This window comes from Astatotilapia calliptera, chromosome 3, assembly GCF_964374335.1.
Source record: "Astatotilapia calliptera chromosome 3, fAstCal68.1, whole genome shotgun sequence".
Classification (NCBI taxonomy): domain Eukaryota; kingdom Metazoa; phylum Chordata; class Actinopteri; order Cichliformes; family Cichlidae; genus Astatotilapia; species Astatotilapia calliptera.
In genome coordinates this window covers 77,415,229-77,440,098 of record NC_137424.1, presented here as the reverse complement: position 1 = coordinate 77,440,098, position 24,870 = coordinate 77,415,229, and the positions used below count along the sequence as shown (strand labels likewise).

The following is a 24,870-nucleotide window of genomic DNA, read 5'->3' as shown; positions in this document are numbered from 1 at the left end:
TTGTAAATACTATTATATTTTCTTTGTTATTTACTGTGCTAAGTGCCTTCCTTTTACTTTATATCGTATACTTTTACTACCGTTATTTATTACCATGCTGCTTCTTGTTTTATTGCTGCTGGCCTTTGTGAGCTACCAAACAAATTTCGTTGTATAACTACAATGACAATAAAGTTCTTCTTTATCTTATCTTTATCTTCACTCTCGCTCTGCAGGCCTACTTATTGTTCCTAGAGTATTTAAAAGTAGAATGGGAGGGAGAGCCTTCAGTTTTCAGGCCCCTCTTCTGTGGAACCAGATATGTCTCATATGTCCAGTTTGGATTCAGGAGACAGACACTATCTCTACTTTCAAGATTAGGCTTAATACTTTCCTTTTTGCTAAAGCATATAGTTAGGGCTGGACCAGGTGACCCTGAATCCTCCCTTAGTTATGCTGCAATAGACGTATGCAGCCGGGGGATTCCCATGATGCATTGAGTTTTTCTTCTCCAGTCACCTTTCTCACTCACTATTTGCTTTTTTTGTTTTTTTATTGTGTTTTGCTTTTCTTCAGCCTGTCCCATTTGGTGCTTTTGCCATCAGAATTATTGTCTAAAGGCAAAGAAAGATGCCCAACGGATTTACTTTACCAAATGAACCAACCGGCCTTGCCGTATTGGTCTATTTGATTCACCTTTGCTTTTATTTATTTATTTTTTTTATTTTCACTTGCTACACGGGACAGACATGAACGTGATGAAAGGCAAAACAAAAAACAACAAAACAAACAGACAAAAAATACATATATCGATCACCTGGATGTTGAGAAAGAAAAAAGAGAAAACAAGCAAAAAAAGAGAGCAATGTAATAAACAACAACATCGTGATGATCTATATGAATATAACAGTAAATACTAAATATTAAACATTATTGTGCAGCACGTAATATCAACAGCGCACAGTGTGCTTTAAGGTAGGAGCCAAAAAGGGTGTAGTTTGTGTGTGTGTGTGAGCACCCGTGTGTACACCTGTGAGCATGAGCGTGTTTGTTTTTAAAAGGTTCCTTCATGTAATGATCTGCTAGAGCACAGGTGTCGAACTCCAGGCCTTGAGGGCCGGTGCCCTGCAGGTTTTAGATGTGTCCTTGATCCAACACAGCTAATTCAAATGGCTAAATGACCTCCTCAGCATGTCTTGAAGTTCTCCAGAAGCCTGGTAATGAACTAATCATTTGATTCAGGTGTGTTGACCAAGGGTGAGATCTAAACCCTGCAGGACACCGACTCTCGAGGCCTGGAGTGCGACACCCCTGTGCTAGAGGGTGTGGGGGGACCACTGCCCCGTCCTCCAGGGCATGAAGCAGGTATGGAGGAGATCAAGACTCCAGACATCCAGAGGCCCCCAGAACACAAGAGACCAAGGAAGACCAACAGAGGGGCAACTCACTATTTGTTAATAGACCTCTCTGCAGTGAATCATCTCTCTTCCACAGCATGTCTTTTAATACTGTCTCCCATCTCTCGCCCCAACCGGTCGCAGCAGATGGCCCCGCCCCTCCCTGAGCCTGGTTCTGCTGGAGGTTTCTTCCTGTTAAAAGCAAGTTTTTCCTTCCCGCTGTCACCAAAGTGCTTGCTCATAGGGGGTCATATGATTGTTGGAGCTCACACTGTGTGTATTATTGTAGGGTCCAGCTTACAATATAAAGCGTCTTGAGGCGACTGTTGTTGTGGTTTGGCGCTGTATAAAAAAAATTATTCAAATTGTGTCTTAAAGGCTGCCAGTGCCTCTCTTTGCTGTAACCAACCTTTCTCTTTATTTCTGAGCTTTTTAAGACTTTAACTGATGCATCAACCTTTGAAAATGGAAAGAAATCAGTCAGATTCATGGCTGCATCACAGTGTCACATGTAGTTCTCCACATCAGCTGGATTATATCTATAGCAGCAAACAGCAGCTGATGCACAAATCTTTGTCTGTGTTAATAAAGTTGGATCAGTTCAAACAGTTTGTTGCTCTGCATTCAGCCTGTTAGAGTCAACACAAATGTCTCCATCCAAGCTCATGTTGTGCTTTGTTGTCCTCTCAGTCCCCCAGGTGGAGGTGGATTCAGGGGTGGAGTCTGTCCAGCTGCCCTTCAAAACCACACTTCACTTGCCTGAAGATGCTAAAGTGGAGTGGAAGGACAAAGGCAGCAGGATGATCTATGTCCATCAGAACGGCTCTGAGCAGCCTGAAGAACAACACCAGGCTTACAAAAACCGAACGAAGATGAATGAAGACCTGCTTAAAACTGGAGACCTCAGTCTGACCCTGAAACACCCCACAGATGGAGACAATAGGACCTACACCTGCACCGTCTACAGCAGGGAGGGAAACATCCTGCTGAAGAAAAATGTGGAGCTAAAAGTCAGAGGTTAGTGCTGTAGATACAGGTCAAAGGTCATGTAGTGTGATTGAGAGTGAATCAGTGTGAGTGATGGAGGCAGCAGGAAACTAACAGGCTGACTATCTCAGTGAAAGACCATCTCTGAATTGAGGACTAAGGGTACATTCTTTGCCATCTTACTGTGATTGCAGCCATTCACCAACTTTCTGCAAATGGTACTCATGGCCATTGATCAGTGGTCTTTGATCAATGGTCATGAGAATTTGAATATTAATGATCAAGGAATTGACCTCCCAGCCCATTGTTCCTTCAGTGGGCTGGTTTCAGTCATTATGCAAATGCCCTGTTTATAAGGTTGGGGAAACCTACAGTCAGCTGAGACTGAAGAAGTCACTTGGATGAGTGACGAAATGTTTCTCCCACCAAAAAATGCTACATCCAGATAAACAGAATCAATCGGTCTTTTTCTAGGAAAACTCCCTGAAATGTAAATCTCATTGAAACAAGTTCAGTGTTTCACAATAAAAGCCTCTTTAAAGCATTGATTCTACTCTGCTGTGGACACAGACAGCTAGAGACCCACGGCTGAGGAGTCCTTCCTGTTAGACCTCTTTGAAATCCGCTTGAAATCTGCCCGGTAACAAAAAAGGGAAAAGTGGATGTCCGCACAGCCCCTCACACTCCCCGTCTGATGACATTTAAGATAAGATAAGATAAGACTTTATTGATCCCACAATGGGGAAATTTTTGCGTCACCTCAGCTCAGGTACAGATATATGAAGGAAATACAAAAATACAAAAATACTTAATTTATGTCACTGTGACCACGCGGACCCTCAGAAATCAAGTGTTTGTGTCCACTGACATGTTAGAGTGCTTGTACTTTGAAATGCACACAGGAAATGATGTCTTTTCATAAAGAGTGTAGTGCAGTAAGTTTAAAAGAGCAGGGCCAAAGCAGACTGATGGATTATTGTGACATCACTGTTTGATTCTTCTATCAAATAGAAGAAGAAGAAAAGTTCTCTTCAGCAGGGGAGGTCAAAGGTTAAAGGAGAGAAAACACACAGTTCATGGAAATGAAGTAAAGGCCTTCCTCATTGTGATGACCTTTGACCTGCTGCCTGTTATTTTCACTCATTAACGTGTGAAAGCAGCAGCTAGCAGCAGCTTTTAAGGTCCACTGTTTTCTTGCATGTTACTTAATGCAGGCAGTGATGTTGTAAAGCAATGAACACTTTAAGGGCAAATTTCCAAAGTGGGAAAATGATGGTGGAGACAGAGGTTCAGGTTTAGGTGGAGTAATGACCCACCTGCCTCTCTTAAACAGCTACTGCTTGATGGCTGTTCAGTCATGTCCATTAATCCGTAAATGCCTGTTTCTAATCACTGATTTATTCCATACATTTATCCCACTTTACACAACAGTTACTGAGAGAAGTTAATTTCAGAAGATGTAAATCTGTCAGCAACTGTGTCACATTTCAGAGTTTAACTAACTTCCTTACAGTACATGTGCATTTCTTCATAGTCAGAATAAGTCAGCACATCAGCCTGAGACAAGAGTAAATGTAAAAAAGAAGAAGTTTTCATCCAGAGGTCTGTGGTCCAGACAATTTCCAGATGTATTGATATATAAAATTTGGTTATGCTATTCAGTGGTTAGACACCAATTGCCTGTTACATCAGTATAGAATAACAGAATATAATAGAATAGAAACAGGACCTCTGCAGTCTAGACACTGATGGTGGTGAAGATAAGGCATGGATGGAGCACTGAGCCGAGGTTGGGATGGGGAGGAGGTGGGTTGCATTAAGGAGTCTGCAAAGGAGAACGAAAGATGAGCTGTGAGATTTATGTCACACAGAGGAGGCTGATTGGCCTGAAGAGTGTGGGCAGTGAGATAATTGGACTAGAATAATGATGCCAGTTTTGAGTTTGGTGGTATGGGAAAGTGGAAGTTAAGTAACAAGCAGCCAAACACCTGGAAAGCAGACAGATGAGTGAATACAGATGTTCCTTGTTGAACTTACACATGAGCTTCATTTCATGATCTGCAGAGTCAGTATGAAGTTTATTCTGTTTAGCGTCCAAAGAAAGAAAAGAGCTTCCTGTAGATCCTTGTAAATGTGATGTCTGTAAGATGTCTCCTCTCTCTTTGTCTGAATGAATGTTCTTGAGCAGCTCAGCTCTGTGCTAATAACTGCTTTATTCCACATCTGTATTCATAAAAGTGAATAACAGTGGATCATCTCTCATCTAATCAGCATTTCTAATGTTGTGTTTGTTGTCCTCTCAGTCTGTCAAGTGGAGGTGGATTCAGGGGTGGAGTCTGTCCAGCTGCCCTTCAAATCCACAGAAAACCTGCCTGAAGACGCTAAAGTGGAGTGGAAGGATGGGAGATCCAGAACGGTCCATGTGTATAAGAACGGCTCTGATCAGCCTGAAGAACAGCACCAGGTTTACAGAGACCGAACGAAGATGAATGAAGACCTGCTGAGAACTGGAGACCTCAGTCTCACCCTGAAACACCCCACAGACTGGGACAGCAATGATTTCATATGTGAAGTTTGGAGGAGTGGAAACATCCTTAGAACAAAATCACTGCTGCTCAAAGTCAGAGGTTTGGTCCTTTGTTTGTCTTGTTTTCCTGGCTGCCACTGAGGACAGACTTTCTGGACTCTGACTCACACATCATTTCTTCTTCTCATGTTTCATCCTCAGCTCACATGATTGCAGACATGAGCAATTGCAGACATATCTATATATCTATATATATCTATATATATATATATAGATATATATAGATACACCCAGCACGCCCCTGCGGGCGGTTTATCCTTCAAGTTCGGGTCCTCTACCAGAGGCCTGGGATCTTGAGGGTCCTGCGCAGTATCTTAGCTGTTCCCAGGACTGCGCTCTTCTGGACAGAGATCTCCGATGTTATTCCCGGGATCTGCTGGAGCCACTCGCCTAGCTTGGGAGTCACCGCACCTAGTGCTCCGATTACCACGGGGACCACCGTTACCTTCACCCTCCACATCCTCTCGAGCTCTTCTCTGAGCCCTTGGTATTTCTCCAGCTTCTCGTGTTCCTTCTTCCTGATATTGCTGTCATTCGGAACCGCTACATCGATCACTACGGCCGTCTTCTTCTGTTTGTCTACCACCACTATGTCCGGTTGGTTAGCCACCACCATTTTGTCCGTCTGTATCTGGAAGTCCCACAGGATCTTAGCTCGGTCATTCTCCACCACCCTTGGGGGCATCTCCCATTTTGACCTCGGGACTTCCAGGTTATACTCGGCACAGATGTTCCTGTACACTATGCCGGCCACTTGGTTATGGCGTTCCATGTATGCCTCTTGCACCCTGCTGTTATGTGCTGGATTGTCTCTGGGGCATCTTTACACAGCCTGCACCTGGGGTCTTGCCTGGTGTGATAGACCCCAGCCTCTATGGATCTTGTGCTCAGAGCTTGTTCTTGTGCTGCCATGATTAGTGCCTCTGTGCTGTCTTTCAGTCCAGCTTTGTCCAGCCACTGGTAGGATTTCTGGATATCAGCCACCTCCTCTATCTGCCGGTGGTACATACCGTGCAGGGGCCTGTCCTTCCATGATGGTTCCTCGTCTCCCTCCTCTTTCTTGGGTTTCTGCTGCCTGAGGTATTCACTGAGCACTCGGTCAGTTGGGGCCATCTTCCCAATGTATTCTTGGATGTTCGTTGTCTCATCCTGGACTGTGGTGCTGACACTCACCAGTCCCCGGCCCCCTTCCTTCCGCTTAGCGTACAGCCTCAGGGTGCTGGACTTGGGGTGAAACCCTCCATGCATGGTAAGGAGCTTTCTTGTCTTTATGTCAGTGGCTTCTATCTCCTCCTTTGGCCAGCCTATTACCCCAGCAGGGTACCTGATCACGGGCAGGGCATAGGTGTTGATGGCCCGGATCTTGTTCTTACCATTCAGCTGACTCCTCAGGACTTGCCTGACCCTCTGCAGGTACTTGGTGGTTGCAGCTTTTCTAGCGGCCTCTTCATGGTTCCCATTCGCCTGCGGGATCCCCAGGTACTTGTAACTGTCCTCTATGTCTGCAATGTTGCCTTCTGGTAGTTCAATCCCCTCAGTTCTGACTATGTTCCCTCTCTTTGATACCATCCGACTACACTTCTCCAGTCCGAACGACATTCCAATGTCATTGCTGTATAGCCTGGTAGTGTGGATCAGTGAATCGATGTCTCGTTCACTCTTGGCATACAGCTTGATGTCATCCATGTACAGGAGGTGGCTGACAACTGCTCAGGTATCCGTAGCCAGTCTTGTTAATGATCTCACTGAGGGGGTTCAAGCCTATGCAGAACAGCAGTGGGGACAGAGCATCTCCTTGGTAGATCCCGCACTTGATGGTGACTTGTGCTATGGGCTTGGAGTTGGCCTCTAGTGTTGTACGCCACATCCCCATTGAGTTCCTGATGAAGGCTCTCAGGGTCCCATTGATCTTGTACAATTCTAGGCATTCCAGTATCCAGCTGTGGGGCATTGAGTCATAGGCCTTCTTGTAATCAATCCAGGCAGTGCACAGGTTGGTCAGTCTGGTCTTGCAGTCTCGGCTGACTGTTCTGTCTACCAGTAGCTGGTGTTTTGCGCCTCTGGTATTCTTGCCAATTCCTTTCTGTGTCCCGCTCATGTATTGACCCATGTGCCTGTTCATCTTAGCCGATATGATGCCTGACAGGAGCTTCCATGTAGTACTGAGGCAGGTTATTGGTCGGTAGTTGGAGGGGACCGGTCCCTTCTTGGGATCCTTGTGTATATATATATATATATATATATACACACACACATATATACATATATACATATATATATGTATATATGTAACAAAGTGATTTCCACGTCTCCTTCATGATGTGACAGTGTCAGAGCTGAATGCACTTGTAGAGTATCATGTTTTTATGGCTCACATTTAAAGTGTTGCAGCTCTAATGTACAGCTGTCATATTAGAAATAGAAGCAGCTCTGATTTTAGTGCTCAAAGAAATCTATGAAGTGATGAATTCACACATGAACAGTTTTCTGCAGCGTTCCTCTCGGCCTTATTTGCAGCTCCACTCTTGTTTTTGCTCTAATAATTATTTCTCTCCATGAGCTGTTTCTCTGCCTGAAGGAGGCGCCACTCCATCGCTTCATTTAGTGCAGAACAAGAGTCACATGATGCTGCTCTGAACACCAATCACACTTTGTACAGCTCATGTTGTGTTTGTTGTCCTCTCAGTGTGTCAGGTGGAGGTGGAGGAGGGGGCGGAGTCTGTCCAGCTGCCCTTCAAAACCACACAAAACCTGCCTGGAGATGTTAGAGTGGTTTGGGAATGCAAAGAGCCTGAACCAGTAATGTTGGTCCACGCGTATGAGAACGGCTCTGACAAACCTGAAGAACAGCACCAGGTTTACAGAGACCGAACGAAGATGAATGAAGACCTGCTGAAAACTGGAGACCTCAGTCTGACCCTGAAACAGCCCACAGAGAGAGACAGTGGAGAATATGCATGCTACGTTGTGAGGAATCGAGCTGTGGTTAGAAGGAAGAGAGTGCAGCTCAAAGTCAAAGGTTTGTGTGTACATGTTTACACATCTTTGTGAGGACAGAACATTGGCACTATACTTGTGGGGACAAAATGTCTGGCCCAACAAGTTTTAAGTCAAATGTGGTTTTACTGTCAGGGTTACAGTTAGCCTAAATTTTACCATGACCTAAGGGTTCAAGTTTACTTTATTTATACCTATAGATAAATTGGCTTTATGAAAATAATTATAACATTTGGCATCCCCTCACAAAACACACACCCACCCATTAAACCCTGACAAACACATTTGATTATTACACAAGCAATAAAAAAATATATAAACGAGATCAAGATGAATCAAATAAAACAGTTCTTATTGTGTTTAGTGACGGCAGCAGAGACAAAACTGTTTTCTTTGGAACTAGAAACCTTCGTCTAGAGGAAAGAAGCTACAGAGGCCAGGGGAGTCCAACCTGTTGTCTCCTCAGACGCAGTTTGACACCTCTGAGTCTCCCTCTTTTTCTTTTCCTTTTGTCACTTGTTCTGTTAAAATCTCTCCGTATAAAATCCGGCATACATGAAGTAAGGTCTTTACCACCATACGAGACGTTAAGTTGTAGCAGCTCCTCACGGGAGTAAACAATCTTCAGCTGACTCACAGCCTCACACGCATCAGGGGAAACAAGCCGGCACAATAAAAATCCAACAACAATGAATAAAAAAGAATCCATGTCTCACTGTTAGTGGAGCAATTATCACCTTGAAAACCCGTCACTCGTGTGTGTGTGTGTGTGTGTGTGTGTGCGTGTGTGTGTGTGTGTGTGTGTGTGTGTGTGTGTGTGTGTGCGTGTGTGTGTCTGTGTGTGTGTGTGTGTGTGTGTGTGTGTGTGTGTGTGTGTGTGTGTGTGTCTCTGACTGTCTTGTGTCTCCTCTGCAGGGAGAGTTCAGGTCCAGGATCAAACAGGGGACATCAGGAACAGAAGCAGCTCCATTGATCCGACTCCTCTGATGGCTGATCAATCAGTTTGATCTGTGTGTTCTTTGATTATTGATCAGTGATGTCAGAGTGGAGTCAGTGTGATGTTGTTGTTGTGTGTTTGAGACTTTTAGTGTCCATGAAGGTCTCTGCTGCCGTAGATCCTCTGAACTGTGACAGAGGTCTCACTCTGGAGGAAACTCTCAGCACTTTCCAGCAGCTCCTCCATCATGGAGGACGTTCCCTCACTGTAACAGGTGGAGGAGAGAGGAGAGGAAGCACAGGTGGATCCTCTGAGGAAGAGGAGCGTCCTACAAACCACATGATCACATGACCAGAGGACAAGCATGTGCAGAAACACATTAAAGTCAGCCTGTAAACACGTTTGTGTAAATTCTAGTCGTGTTTTTCTGTCACATTCAAATAAAAGCAGAGAAAGCAGAACAAATGCTGAAGCTGTCTGTGTGGAATAAAGGAGTTACAGTACTCACACACACACACACACACACTCACACTCACACATCTGTCTCCTTCACAGAAGAAGAAGAACAGGATGATGAAATGTCTGCTGTGATGCTGTATGATGCGAGCCGCTGACAGACACTTCAGTGTGTGAGTTTATGTGTATGTGGTTTGTGGCAGGCAGATAAACACTGCTTTGCATCCAACGCACTGACTTAGAAATAGATCAGAAACACACACACACACACACACACACAGATGTTTTCAGAAAGCTGATGGTGAAATCTGACCGCAGAGGGAACTTTCAATGTCCGGGTGTTTGAGCCTTCGCCTCTGCGCTGTCAAATCTGTAACGGGGCAGTGATGGGACGCTGGCCGCCACCTCGCTCCAGTTCCTGCTTTTATTCTGAGGGTGGTTCAGAAGCAGTGATGCCAAAAGCCACACAGATGTCTCAGATCCCAGCAGGAATGAGAGTACACCATGTACTTTGTTTTCTCCAATCCTCCAAATCTGACACCCAAAAACTTCCATCCTTTCCATCCAGCATCCATCCTGAGAGTCCATTTTCATAGAGCCATGTAATGGAGACCCAGGTGTTCCACTACGCTTGCCTTCATTTTAATTGTAAATAAATAAATGAATGTATTTTTATAAGTTTGAGGGATTGGTATTTAAAAGGTTACATGAAAAAGAAACATTTATGGTTTGGTGATTCTGTAGTAGGTTTATCGAATTTGACATTTTTATGGAAGGTGAAGAAACATCTGGAGGGACCCGACATCCATCCTGTGTCAGGAAGAAGAACCTGAGTGGCAGCTGATTGCAGTTCATCATTTGTCTTGTAAACCTAAATTCCTCAAACATGTATTTAAGAGAAGTGTGTTTGCTGTACTCATCTTTTCCTGGTCACTTCTTTTACAGGAGCAAACGAGTAAGAGCAGCTCAATCAGCTGCTTATGAGCTCTTAGAATAAACCAGTGTGCCAGCTTAGGGGAGTTTGGTTAAGGTGTTTCTAATTTATATATAACTGACTGAAGTGTATGTGTAATTTAATTATTTGTGGGACTTTGTGCGTATATAAATAAGTCTTCCATGTGTTGTGTTGTGCTTTGATGGTTGCTTACGTGGATGATCAGTGTAGCATTTGGTTTGCTTGGTTTCCCAGATATGGGTCATACAAGAGGCTCACCTGAATCAGGTGGAGTATAAAAGCAAGCCAGTTGCTATTAGAAAGGTTTGGGTTCTTTGGTGTGTAAACTCATGCTTTTCATAATAAAGACCACATGTTGGTGGATAAAGTTTATTCCAGCAGGCCAAACTCACAAGTCACATGACCAGATACCCTGAAACGGGAAGGACTGGACTCACAAAGTCTTCTACTTTCAATGGGATTTTAAAACAATTTAAAACAATTCTAAAAACATTAAAAACAGCCGCACCTTCATTCATTTAAATAAATTATTTGAACTGCAGGATCTGAAAATTCCCACCATTCCTACTAAGAAGTCAGACCTGAGATGATTACAAAAAAGGTGAACTGTGATAGGACGATGAATATTAAAGCAGAATTTATTATGAAACTGATGGTTGTGTCTAAGCTGGTTTATTGTTGAGCCTCTTCTGTAACACTTGGCTTCCTCTCTCTCTGGTGTCGTGTGGTTGTGTGGCAGGAAGTCCTGCTGGTTGTGAAATGTGTTTACTGCCAGCTGGATGTGTTGTTGTGTTGGTTCACCGCAGCTCCATGAATCTGACACACACCTCATCTGGAAGTACTTTTAATCCTGATACTTTTTCTTTATCTTATTTCGCTTCCTCTGACATCATCAGTTAAATAAAAGTTAAACTATACAAAATAAACCCAAAGTCCTGGATCAGAGGGCGGAGCTCTGGACTAATGAAGGGCCTGGACACACCTGAGGAACCACAAACATCCAAATGTGTCCTGAGGTTTGATTTCTCCCCATTAAAGCAGGATGGAAGCACTTTGAGCTTCGCCATGTTAAACAGCTGCTTCCATCAGAAGAAACAATAAAACATCTGCATGACGACTGCTTTCACATCACACCCTTACTGCAGTGAACACTTGCTCTCACACACAGAGACACTCCCTGCCAGTATAAATCAGCCTGTTGTTGTTGTTGATGTTTCTCTTGATGGGCGTAACATCCGTGGGAGGGGGGCAGGGACTGAGGGCGACATGATGACATGACACTTCCTGCCAAACACGCAATAAAACAGACGGAGCAGAGCAAGACTCGGTCAGAACCTGCAGGACCCCCCACAGGACCAGGATTACCCCGGACCTCCAGGACCGCCCCGAGAGCTTGTTACGATGTGGCTGCTTCTGATGATCGTCAGCCTGCTGGATCAGAACCAGGCTGTGCCAGTAAGGCTGGATCATACTGGTCAGTTCATGAGACATGAGGCTCATCTGTGACTCTGAGACGTGTTTGTTTTTGTCTGCAGCTTCCAGGAGAACTCCACAGCCTTCAGCTCCTCCTGCAGAGCCAAGTGGACCAAACAGCAGTGAGTCAGTGCAGTACAAGTACACAGAGTACTCTCAGTTCTAAGTGGCTACAGCTAGAGCAGCAGACTCCATCAGAGTTGTAGTAAACTTGTATTTTGAGGTGTTTTCTTCAGGCAGATATTGATGCAGCTATTTCTTCAGCCTGAGCCTTGTGTTTCCCACACACGCTGTAACATGTGTATCCAGATGAAACCCTACTGCCTTCCTTACATTAAAGCATCTTCATCTGAAGTCTTCAGTTTCTAACATCACTGTGTGTCTGCAGCCTTCGGCCCCTCCTGACCCCGCTCAGAAGATCACTTCCTCCTCCTCCTCCTCCTCCTCCTCTTCATCAGTTTCCTCGGAGTCAAGCCAGAGTTCAGAGGTCAGAGGTGACCTGAGTTACAACACAATCTCACTGTATACTCTGAGTCTATTTGCAGCTTTGAGGTTAGAGTCTGGTAAAATCTTTAATTTGGTAAAAACTGAACGGAGTCTGGTCCTGCAGTCCAAATATCTGCTATATCTTGTTAAATGATCACAACATAAAATGGTACATTATTCAAAAACCTCAGCAGCATCCATCAGAAATAATTTTATAATATGTCCTCCATCTGCAGTCATTACGTCCTGACACGTGCTGAGTTTTTTCTTATTTGTAGTTTTTTACCTTGTAGATGAAATGAGAACCTGCAGCGTTAAAATGAGCGTCACTGTGCCATGTGACCAATCAGCTGTGGTTATTAAGGACAGAGTGACTGAATCAGTCCGTTTGGTCGATGTTTACAGGGTCCACAAATGGTGCGAGAACGGCAGAACCTGGAGAACACGGTAACACACACACACTCAGCTCCGTAAACAAATATCGTCACTCTTACTGTGCTACAATGTGTGATGTCATGACGTGTGTGTGATGTCATATCCTGCAGGCTGTGGAGCAGGTGGACTCCTCTCAGGAGGTGAGCCGTCACTTTGATGTAAATAAAGCTTATTTTAATGAGATTAAATGTTAAATGTGTGTGTGTGTGTCAGAGTGAGGAGCTCCTCCAGCCTCCCAGTGACACCAACAGCACCACCAGCACCAACCTGTGGATCAATGAGCTAGTTTTACTGGGAGAGAGAGCGGGCGAGCAAGAAGGCGACGGAGAGAGAGACACCAGAGATGGAGAGGACAGCGTGGAGAGCCAACACAGGGTGACATCACAGTGACATCACACACACCTGGGCAATACTTTAAACAAGAATGTTTGATCTGATCGTCTGGAAGATCAGATGAGTGAGACTCTGGGGCGCAGACAGCTTAAATTATATTATATTCTATTACATATTATATCTATTATATTATGTTACATTGATGTTGATGGATGCTAATATAAAAATATGCACCTGTCAGGTTTTAGGTTATTTCTGTCTGCAGTCCTGTGCAGGTCACGTGACTTACAGCAATAAAACTAAAAAACGAGCTGAGACGAGACTGAAAGCACAGCTGGTTCAAACTGATCTCTGATTGATGAAAGTGTAATGATGACGCATTAGGTGGGCTTGTCCCGTCTCCTGGTTGGGTCTATGGAACTAACCCAGCCTCCCCCTCAAGTCAGCTCGTCGTCTTCTTGGCTCCTTTAGGTTCTACAAAATAAATCAACTCTAGTGTGACTCCCCCCTGTCTCTTTTTACCCCGCCCCCTACCAGCCTTTGCTGATGACCTTCCACCACCTCCTGACACGACCTCGGCACAGAGAACCCGGTCTGATCTCAGAAGTGGCTGCAGAGGGAGGCGTGTCTGAAGTTGGCGACGTGGGCGGTGCCAGAGAGGAAAACTCTGAGTTTCTGCAACTGTGGGGTGACAGCATTGAGCGAGAGGCCGGGCTGACCTTTGACGTGCCTGACCAAGGCCTCCATGAAAATGAGGCGGGGCTTGAGCTGGGGCTGTAGAGACTATCCCCCCATTGTTATGATCACTTATTAACCAGTAACTGATGCGATTATTATTATTATTATTAACTACTGAAGCGTCACAGAACATGTAGCTCCACATATTAAATGTTTAACTGTCCCGATCAATCAAGCTCTGAAGTTTTAATGAGCACTGAGCATGAAAGCAGATCATCACACAGTGAATTGACGCAGAGGTATCAGCCTCTGTTTGGATCCCAGCAGTTTAACCTGAAACAATGAGCTGAGTTTGACTGTAAATAAACGTGTTCCCATGTTTTGTTTTTTCTGTTTGAGCCTGAACATTTATTAAACTAAACTTCACATCTGTGCCTTGTCACTGTTTGGTAATAAAAAGTTTAAATTTTTCATGAACTCCAGTCCTGTTGCTTTTCCATTTAAATATCACCATGCTTGATCCACTGTAATTATTGAAATTGTTAATAAAATTGTGGAGTCTCAAGCATGTTTGACTGCACTGTGATTTAGACTCATTCATCTTTTTGGTTTATTTTTAGTCATTTTGCTGATTTCAGGTCAGTTTTTATTAGTTTTAGATATTTTTTTTCAGATTTTTTACACAATAAAACTCAGATGATAAAGAGAGCTGTGACATGTTTAGATATTTAGGTTATTTTCTTTGAAACTTACAGAAAGGACCAGACTGGTTCGCATCCCTTTATTTTTTTGTCAACAAACATTATAATAAACATTAATGAGGTTAATGATTTCATTTTACAGTCCCTGAAAAGGAAACAAACTTTACTTTGCAGCAGAAAAAACAAAGTAAAATAAATGCAGTTTTACTTCGTTTTAGGTTTTTTTTTTCTCCAGGTAGTGGTTCAGCACTGTAACAACATAGCTTCAGAAAAAGGCAGGATCAGGGCAGCTTCTACAGGAAGCACAAGTTTGTGGTCCTTAAGGAAGAAGTGTGCCATTTATCGTCCTAACAGGAGCAAAGGGTTTTGATTGGGGGCTCTGAAATGCCCGATATGCAGAACTGTGAGCAGCTCCTGGTGGTCTGTGGATCCCTGAGGACATCTTCTCCTCTGGTTTTACAGCAAGTTTGTGGAGGTGGGTTCTGGTCAGTCTCATTTTCTGTGCCTACATTAAATAAATGTTTGTCGTCTTTAATTGGGTGTTTGTTTGTTTGTTTTTAAATCTCCCATAGGTATTATTCACAGTATTAATTTAAGAGTGCAACAGAAAGTTATTCATTTCTGTTGTTCAGCGTTTTCTCCCCCTCACAGCAGCACACTGCAACAAGCAGACCACACAAATGTGTTTATGATGTTCTGAACAATAGAACAAACTCAGATGGAATTCCACTGCAGACAGTAAAAAGGAAGAAGATCTGAAAATCTTCTACATGAAACATGAAATGGTTATTTTATAAAGAGACTTCTGCTGATCCCGGCTCCAAGTTCTCTGTCCTGTTCTGATGTTGTTCTTGGTGTTGTTTGAAGGTGCCCTTGTGACGGAACGTTTGCCCGCAGTCCTCACACCAGTATGGTTTTTCTCCTGTATGGATTCGCATGTGACATGTCAGGCTGAACTGCCGACTGAAGGCTTTCCCACACTCATCACAGCTGTACGGTCTTTCTCCGGTATGGATACGCTGATGTTTCCTCAGAGAGCACGGGCGGGTGAAACTCTGCCCGCACTCCTCACAGTTGTATGGCTTCTCTCCAGTGTGAGTTTTGCTGTGTTTTTGTAAAATACATTTCTGCTTGAAACTTTTCCCACACTTGTCGCAGCTGTACGGCCTTTCTCCAATGATAACTCTTTGATGACTTTTAAGGGAGCACGTGTGAGAAAAAGGTTTTCCACACTCCTCACACCAGGGCGGACTCTCTCCGGTGTGGATTTGCTGGTGGACTTTCAGGGAAAATTTCAATGCAAAACTTTTACCACACTGGTCGCAGCTGTATGGTTTCTCTGCTGTGTGCAAACGTATGCAGTGAGTGTTCAGACTACATTTTAGAGTAAAAGTCTGACCACACTGATCACAGCTGTATGGCCTCTCCCCGGTGTGACTTCGTTTGTGCTTCCTCAGATGGGATGACTGAGTGAAAGCTGAGCCACATGTGTCACAGCTGTACGGTCTCTCTCCTGTGTGAACACGCTGGTGGATCAAGAAACCACTTAGTTGAGTGAAAGTGGAAGGGCACTGATCACACCTGTATGGTTTCTTCCCGATGTGACTTCGCTCGTGCCTCCTCAGATGAGACAACTGAGTGAAAGCTGAGCCACATGTGTCACAGCTGTACGGTCTCTCTCCTGTGTGAACACGCTGGTGCGTTAAGAAAGTCTGCAGTCGAGCGAAAGTGGATGGGCATTGATCACAGCTGTACTGTTTGTCATCCATGTGAATCTTCCGATTCTTGTTTGAGGCGTTGTCATGGTGCTGGGAGCCATGATGTCTGGGTCTCTTGTGGCCACCACGTTTCTATGGCAAAAGAGGAAAAAGAAGGACAATTTGGTACAACAAGGTGAATGTAATTACAGAGACAACACACGGGTTCATAAAATGCTGGGACTGAGCTTTGAAACCTGGTGGAGGAGGGCGGATGGAAAAAGGGAGGAGAAATACATGCGAAACTTGAAAAATTAGAATATCGTGCAAAATTTCATTTATTTCAATCATTTAGTTTAAAAGCTCAACCTAATAATAGGATAGACATTGCAAAGCAAGATATTTAAAACCCTTTATTTGTTATAATTTTAATGATTATGGGTTACAGCTTATGAGAACCCCAAAATCTCAGAAAATTAGAATATTACATGAAATCAATAAAACAAGGATTTTAAATACAGAAATGTCAGAGCTCTGAAAAGTATAATCATGCTTATGTACTCAGTACTTGGTTTGGGCCCCTTTTGCATGAATTACTGATTCAATGCAGCGTGGCATGGATGCAATCAGCCTGTGGCACTGCTGAGGTGCTGTGAAGACCAGGATGCATTGTTCAGTCTCATGTCTCTCATCTTTCTCTTGGCAATGCCCCATAGATTCTCTATGGGTTTCAGGTCAGGTGAGTTTGCTGACCAATCAAGCACAGCATTCCCATGTTCATTGGACCAGGTTTTGGATCTTTTGGCAGTGTGGGCAGGTGCCAATTCCTGCTGCAAAATGAAGTCAGCATCTCCATAAAGCTTGTCGGCAGAAGAAAGCATAACATGCTCCAAAATGTCCTGGTAGACGGCTGCATTTACTCTGGACTTAACAAAGCACAGTGCACCTTTATCTTCCACACTTTTCCCTTCCACATAACTTTCTATTAATGTGCTTTGAAATACCACTTCAGAAACACCCAACTTCTTATGCAATTGCTTTTTGAGGCTTTCCCTTCTTATGGAATGTGTTAATGATGGTTTTCTGCACAACTGTCAGGTCAGCGGTCTCCCCCATGATTGTGATTCCTACTAAACCAGACTAAGAGACCATTTCAAAGCTCAGGAACCCTTTGCAGGTGTTTTGGTTTAATAAGCTGATTAGAGTGTGACACTTTGAGCCTAAAATATTGAACAATATTCTAATTTTTTGAGCTTTTGAATTTGGAGTTTTCATAAACTATAAGCCATAATCACCAAAATACTAACAAATAAAGGCTGGAAATATCTAGCATTGCATGTAATGAGTCTATATAGTACATTAGTTTCACCTTTTAAGTTGAATTAATGAAATAATTGAACATGATATTCAAATTTTTCGAGTTTCACCTGTAGAAGAGGTGGACAGAGAGACAAGTAGGAAGGGAAGAAAAGGAGAAGAAGAAAACGCAGATACTGAAACAAGGAGGAAATGTTTTCTTTCTTTCCTTATTAACACGTCATTTCATTATCTTCTACTTCCTTTCTTCTTCTCTCCTTCCTCATTGGCTTCAACCTCTCCTTAATTTCTTCTCACCCTCCTTGTTCATTTCTCTCTTAGTTATTTCCTTCTCTTCCTCTTTGTTTGGTTCTCTATCTTTCTATCCACTCTTCTTTCAAACTGCTTTCCATCTCTACCTCCTCATTTCTTTCTCTCTCTCTCCATGTTTACTTCTCTCCCATCTCACCTCCTCCTTTCCTTCCCTGTTCCCTCCCTGCCTACTTTCTTCCTCTCTCCTTCATTGTAGAGCATGTTTAGCTGAGGGAGGATGACCAGTGTTATCACGCTGACCTCTGAGTGCCTCGTGCTATCCTCAGATTCATGCTTCAGCAGACTGCAGCTCATTGTGAGCTCTGCACATGAAATTAATAAAACTAGAGCTGGGCGATAGAACGATAACGATATGTATTGTGAAATAACTTTTTCTCGATAGAAAAGTTAAACTATTGCGATAGGCCACATCTCTCTTGTCCTCTTAAAAAAAAGGGAACAACAGCCAATCCAAATTAAGTAGCGCAGACCCGAACCAATCACAGCCACAGCATCACGTCACGTGACTTGTTACGTACAGCACAAGTGCCAAGCCGCACGTGTGTTTGTTTGGGAAGCAGCCAGCCGCCGTGCCGCCCGGGTAATGGAGGAAATGAGTGTGCCGACTAGAGAAACATCAACCGAAAGCGTGACCGAAGAGAAAACAGATGATGGTTCCAATGCCGGAGAGATTGTCGAACGGAAGAGCCACAGAAGTTCCGTAGTGTGAAGGTATTTCAGCTATTTCAAGTCTGACAAAAACAGAGTAGCGTGCACTGTAAATGTGCCGAAAGCAAGTCTGGAAATACAATAAAGCGGTGCAGCTCAGTCTCTGACTGGAAGTGGTAATTCGTCATTCGGCTTTTGTCAGACTAAAGTAACTGTTAAAACTGTTTGAAAAGCTCAGCTATACAACAAGGAGAGATTGAGAATTTCCTTTTAGTTCTCAGTTTATTTGATATTGACAAAAGTTAGTCAGTTTTGTCTGTTCTTCTGTAAAACAAACTAAGATTTATTTTTAGAATTAATATTTTGTTTTTAAGTGAAATTGACAATTTAGTCTGTTTCGTTTGTTCTATTTTGAAACTTAAACGTGATATGAAAAAATCTTATATCGCCCAGCTCTACATAAAACTGAACACAAGAGCAGCTCACTCCGGTTTGGCTCCCAGGCTGAAACAATGTTTTTGTTTCTGACTTTCTCTCGAGTCCAAACTCAGAGATCCTCCACTCACAAACTTTGGAACTGCCGACCACAAAGTAATTCACACTGGAGTATTTAAAGTTAATAAATACTGTAAGATTACAACAGAGTAGCTCTACGGGACATTTATTTATGGCCTCACCTACTGAGTATCCATCTGATAACAAACAGGGTGTTGTGTTCAGAACATCCTGTTCTAATCTAATCTACTTTTTGTGTTTGTGCACTAGTGGAGTGATGTGTGTGTGTCTGACTGTCTTGTGTTTCCTCTGCAGGGAGAAACTAGTGCGAGTACATTATGTGTGGACATCACCCCCCGCTCTATTATTATATTTATTATTTATTTGTTTAGGTTTGTCTGAGCTTCTCCACTTTCTCTAAGCTGTTTTCTAATAAACTATTGTTGAAGTTCGCCAACTTCACAGATTGTTTTGATGGTAGAGATCAAACAGAGACAAGAACTTCATTTGACACTCTTTATTTTCCAAGCATTCAGTGAACACATATCTGCGGGACTGTTTTGATCACGCGGACTGGGAAATGTTTCACGTGGCTGCTAGGGACATTGATGAGTACACAGACTCAGTCTGTGGATTTATCAGGAAATGCGTGGAAGATGTCGTCCCATCCAGAACAGTTAAATCCTTCCCAAATCAAAAACCCTGGATTAACGGAGACGTTCGCGCGGCACAGAGCACCGCTTTTGCCTCGGCGAACACATCGGACTACAAACACGCACATTACCAACTCCGGAAGACGATCAAAGCAGCCAAACGTGAGTACAGGGACAGGGTGGAACAACAGTTTGACAACCCTCGGAGTATGTGGCAGGGACTAAACACGATCGCAGACTTTAGAGGGAAAACCAGCACACCGCAGACCACGGCCTCTCTGTGTGAGGATCTAAACGTATTCTACGCTAGATTCGACACAGCGAACACCATGAGACCGGACAGTGTGCGCACCGCGGATGACGTCAGTGCGCACACTGTGTCTGAGGAGGATGTGCGGAAGTGCTTCAGGAAGGTGAACGCGCGCAAAGCTACTGGTCCGGACGGGATTCCCGGCCGGGTCCTCAAGTCATGCGCGGCTCAGCTGGCTGGAGTGTTCACACACATCTTCAACCTTTCCCTCTCTCTGTCTGTAGTCCCAGCCTGCTTCAAAATGGCCACCATCGTCCCTGTACCCAAATCCTCCACCATCTCCTCATTGAACGACTGGCGACCTGTAGCCCTGACCCCCATCGTGAGCAAATGCTTCGAGAAGCTGGTCAGGGACTTAATCCGCTCTGCACTACCCGACTCACTAGACCCTCTACAGTTCGCATACCGCCACAACAGGTCCACTGATGATGCCATAGCCCTGACACTACACACTGCCCTGTCACACCTGGAGAAGAGAGACACGTATGTGAGAATGCTGTTTGTAGATTACAGCTCAGCATTCAATACCATCGTTCCCTCGAAGCTGGACAGGAAACTGCAGGATCTAGGACTGAGCAGCTCCCTCTGCAGCTGGATCCTTAGCTTCCTGTCTGACAGACACCAAGTGGTCAGACTGGGCAGCATCACCTCATCCCCCATCACACTGAACACTGGTGCTCCACAGGGGTGTGTACTGAGCCCTCTCCTGTACTCACTCTACACCTACGACTGCACAGCCACTAACAACTCCAACATCATTGTGAAGTTTGGGGACGACACTACAGTGGTGGGTCTTATCACCAACAGTGATGAGACAGCTTACAGGGAGGAGGTCAGCGCCCTGACCCACTGGTGTCAAGACAACCATCTCACCCTCAACGTCGCAAAGACAAAGGAGTTGATAGTGGACTTCCGGAGGTGCAGAGAAGTACACACCCCCATCACCATCAACGGCGCTGCTGTGGAGAGAGTGAGCAGCTTCCGGTTCCTTGGAGTACATCTGGCTGAGGATCTTACGTGGTCAGTACACACAAACAAAACAGTGAAGAAGGCGCAGCAGCGCCTCTTCTTTCTCAGGAGACTGAAAAGATTCGGCATGAGCCCCCGCATCCTCAGGACCTTCTATCACTGTGCCATTGAGAGCATCCTCACTGGATGCATCACCACCTGGTATGGCAACAGCACCGCCTACAACTGCAAAGCTCTCCAGCGAGTAGTGCGGTGCTCTGAACGGATAATTGGAGGTGAGCTTCCCTCCCTCCAAGACATCTACAGGAAGCGGTGCCTGAGGAAAGCGGGGAGGATCATCAAGGACTCCAGTCACCCCAGCCATAAACTGTTCAGACTACTTCCATCAGGAAGGAGGTTCTGCAGCATCCGGTCCTGTACCAGCAGACTGAGAGACAGCTTCTTCCATCAGGCCATCAGACTGCTGAACACGTCATAGACACCTCAGCTTCACTACTGGAACTTCAACATTATGCACTCCACACTGTATATAAATGCCACTTGTTTTGCACATATTCAACTCTGTATATTTTTATATATTTATTTTATTATTTTTTTACTATTTAATTTGTAAAAATGTGTACACACACACACACACACACACACACACGTAGAAAAACATTTAGTATACACATCCAGAAATGCATACACTATTATATATTGTACATATATTTATTAGTTTCAGATGTAGCCATTCTTGTATTTTGCTCGTTTGTGTTGTTGTGTTTGCACATCTCTGTTGCTTGTGAAGCTCACACACAAGAATTTCACTCGCATGCGCTGTGCCAGTGTGCCTGCACATGTGATGTGACAATAAAAGTGATTTGATTTTGATTTGGAGACCAAGCAGCTAGAGCTCTCTATGGGCGAGGTCTGGCTAAACAAAGGGATGTACTCGTGGAAGCTGCTCTCTGTGACACAACTGCTAGTACTTTCTCTCTCCATCTCTATGGTGACACCACTGTCTCCCCATCTTATCTCGCTCACCTTGGTCTACTCCCCTTTCTATGCAAGCTGCTCACATTCTTTGACTACACAGAAGCAGGCCAGAAACTAAAGCAACCTGAAACACAATTAATACAGCATGGAATCAACAGAATTACTTTATTCAATTTAAAAAGAATAATTATCATTAGCTTTGTCGTTTCCATTACTTCATTCCACACTATTTTGTGCAATTTTCAAGCTGCATCTCCAGCATTTTTGTATTGAACCATGTGTTCTCGCTACATTATTAAGAGTTTTGCAAGTTTAGCTCAGAGATCATAAACTCAGTCCTCGCTGCCAGTTTTTTGACACAACAAAACTCTGTGGATGCTCTTAGAGACTGCATTGTGGAGAGCACACTGACCAGCTGCATCACTGCATGGTACAGCAGCACTACTGCTATGGACTGCAAACGCCTACAGAGCGTGATAACAACTGCAGAGACGATCATCTTGCATATTAAGCGCATAGCTGTTGGTGCCATTAAAAACTGTCTTTAGTGATTCAGGATTCAAGCGTTTATTGTCATATGCACAAAGAATTTCTCTGTATATTGAAATTCTTTCTTTGCTATCCACACACAGATGCCTGGTTAATATTTATAAATAGAACAGACAAAATACAAATAGTATAAATAAATAAATGAAGACAAAATGTAAGTGTGAAATAGATGTAGTGCAAGAGAGCTATAAGAACAACCTGACTCTTTCTCCGTACAGATGCACTAACCTGTAGTTATAGAGCAGATGCAGTTTCTTCATCAGCCTTTCCCCTGTTTTTATGGCCATGAACACATTTGAATCTAGAACTCCAATATTATCCATTCAATTCCGCATTAAAACATTAAAAAACTCAAATTGTTACCTGATAATAATAATACCACTTTTAAAGCCGTTTAAATAACCACCACGGCTTCTGGGAGGACGATTGCTGAGTTTACGAGATGCACCTAAACGCCCCATGCATTCCTGACGGAGTCTACAGCTTGGACCGTAAGTTCTGATGCAGACGCGCACATCGTTTTCTTAAACTGCGCGGCTGTGTCCCGATGGTTGTTTTGTCTCCTTTCTTCTGTCAAAGTTAAAGCCTGAACAGGAAGTCCCTCGTGCCCCTTCACGTCCTCTTTCAGCTGTGATAACCTCTCACCTGTAGCTCAGCGCGAGCTGAGGAGGACTCCTCTCCGTTGCTGTTCTGCGTGTCCCGGCTTTCCTCCTCCATTATTCCTGCTCTGCTCCTGTTCCGCCAAAACTCAGCAGCTCGTCTCAGTACTCTCTCCAACTCTCGCGGTGACTAAAAAATAACGCGAGAAGAACAAAAACACTCCCATGGCCTTTCCTCAAGTACGCGAGTCCCAAGAGTCCGGCACGCACAGACTAGCGATTTGTACAGCGTACTTGATGATGTCACAGGTCCGGAGTTTTTACTCTCTTAATTCAACTGTGACTAACATGTTATGAAGCTTAACTTTAATCTCAGCCAAACCGACTGACTCAGGAACAAAGAAAACACTGAAATAAACCAAACATTAACATTTAGAAGCGATCGAAGTGACTTATATATCATGTTTGACCTCAGCAGCGAAATCTCTATTAATAAAAATAATGTACATGTATGCCTTAATAAAAACAAACAGGTGAGATGTTAGGACACTTTATTTTTATTTTAGTGGACACTCAAAAATGACAACAGACAGCTGCTGGGGTTTGGAAGAGAACTGAACAAAGATTTAAAATATAATCGATCATTTTGAAGCAGCCTTCAGAATCTCCACGTATTAACATGCTGTCTTTGTTTCCTCCTGAAGTGAAATATATCTCAGCCAAAACGATTTACTCAGGAACAAATAAACCAAACATTAATATTTCGAAGTTACCTAAGAGACTCATATATCATGTTTAACCTGAGTAGTGAAAGAGCATGGGAGGGTTGAAAACGATGTGCCGACCTCTCGGTCTGCTATGGAGCTGGTGGGCAGTGTTGGGAAGGTTACTTTTAAAATGTATTCCATTACAGATTACAGATTACAGAATACATGCCCCAAAATGTATATGGAGCTGGTGGGTAACAGATGTCTCGGAAAACGTCGGAGCACGTTTGGAAATATGTGATATGTTGATAAATCGAGCAGATATTTGAAGCTTACACAGCTACATTCTCACTTCAAAATAACTTACAATTTTATTTTGCGACCCAGAAAGAGTAATATTTAAAAGTTTTAGACGCGCTCCTCCGCCATTGCCGCGTTTGGGTTCTGGACTGATGACGTATCACGAGTACACGAGAACGCAAGCACGCACAAGTACGCATATTGAAACAGGCCCCTTGTGTATTTCTTTATTGACAAACATCTCCGATGGTAAAGTGTTGGAATCTCATTCTGGACTTATTTCCTTCCTTCTTCCTCCTCGTGTGCTTCACTCAGCAGGTGTAAATCACCTTCTAAATGAGGTGAAAATAAATCTGAGTTTGTTTCTTTACATTAATCTGGAGTGAGCCTCATCTGTGACACAGGTTATAATCTTTTTTATTAATTCATTGTTTTTCTTTTCTACGTTTATTCTTTTAAATGTTTTTAACCTGTCAGAACGGCTCCTTGTTTAATATGAAATGTCAGACTTCAGGGGAAACTTGTCCTTCAGAGCCATTGTGTGTTTATCACTGCATTCAGGGTTCAGGTTCATGGATGGGAAATCTGCGGCTCACTTTGCTTCAGGTCTGAAACCGATCAGCGATCCCAGAGGAACATCGAGAACGATCAGCACTGATGATCATGCAGAAAGATGCAGGGGATTCTTTTAAAGAACAGGTTTTTATTCATGGCAGTGAAGAAGAAACTGGAACTTTTCCATCAATTACTAGTTCATGCATTACTTGATGAAGTTTTTCTCAGAGACTGGAAGGCCAGCTCTGTAGTTCTGATGGATAACGACGCATCACGCAGAAAAGCTGAACCTCTGTGAACATTTTACCATCAGCAGTAAAACTTCAGACACACACATCTGATTACACAGTTTACCTGCTTTGTTTTATTTATTTATCCTG

The 24,870-nt window shown here is 43.7% G+C and overlaps 3 protein-coding genes across 5 annotated transcripts in view; 2 read left to right on the top strand and 1 right to left on the bottom strand.

Moving 5' to 3' along the window:
• Window positions 1–9,349, top strand: part of LOC113017743 (butyrophilin-like protein 2) — a 30,815-nt gene extending 21,466 nt beyond the window's left edge. For all 3 annotated transcript variants that reach the window (XM_080299332.1, XM_080299333.1, XM_080299331.1), the window contains 3 exons: window positions 2,067–2,393; window positions 4,667–4,990; window positions 7,637–9,349. In XM_080299332.1, the coding sequence (XP_080155458.1) occupies window positions 2,067–2,393; window positions 4,667–4,990; window positions 7,637–8,001 (1,016 nt within the window). In that variant the 3' untranslated portion in view covers window positions 8,002–9,349. The remainder of the gene's footprint in view (window positions 1–2,066; window positions 2,394–4,666; window positions 4,991–7,636) is intronic.
• Window positions 9,350–11,587: 2,238 nt separating this feature from the next.
• LOC113017770 (uncharacterized) lies at window positions 11,588–14,177 on the top strand. Its single transcript, XM_026160885.2, has 7 exons — window positions 11,588–11,750; window positions 11,831–11,890; window positions 12,157–12,255; window positions 12,660–12,701; window positions 12,800–12,829; window positions 12,903–13,064; window positions 13,560–14,177. The coding sequence occupies exons 1-7, from the start codon at window positions 11,697–11,699 to the stop codon at window positions 13,800–13,802; spliced, it is 690 nt and encodes a 229-aa protein (XP_026016670.2). The 5' UTR covers window positions 11,588–11,696; the 3' UTR covers window positions 13,803–14,177.
• A 289-nt stretch (window positions 14,178–14,466) lies between these two features.
• LOC113017757 (uncharacterized) lies at window positions 14,467–23,424 on the bottom strand. Its single transcript, XM_026160869.2, has 2 exons — window positions 22,975–23,424; window positions 14,467–16,251 (listed from the first exon to the last, which is right to left on the bottom strand). The coding sequence occupies exons 1-2, from the start codon at window positions 23,044–23,046 to the stop codon at window positions 15,193–15,195; spliced, it is 1,131 nt and encodes a 376-aa protein (XP_026016654.2). The 5' UTR covers window positions 23,047–23,424; the 3' UTR covers window positions 14,467–15,192.
• Between the last annotated feature and the right edge of the window lie 1,446 nt (window positions 23,425–24,870).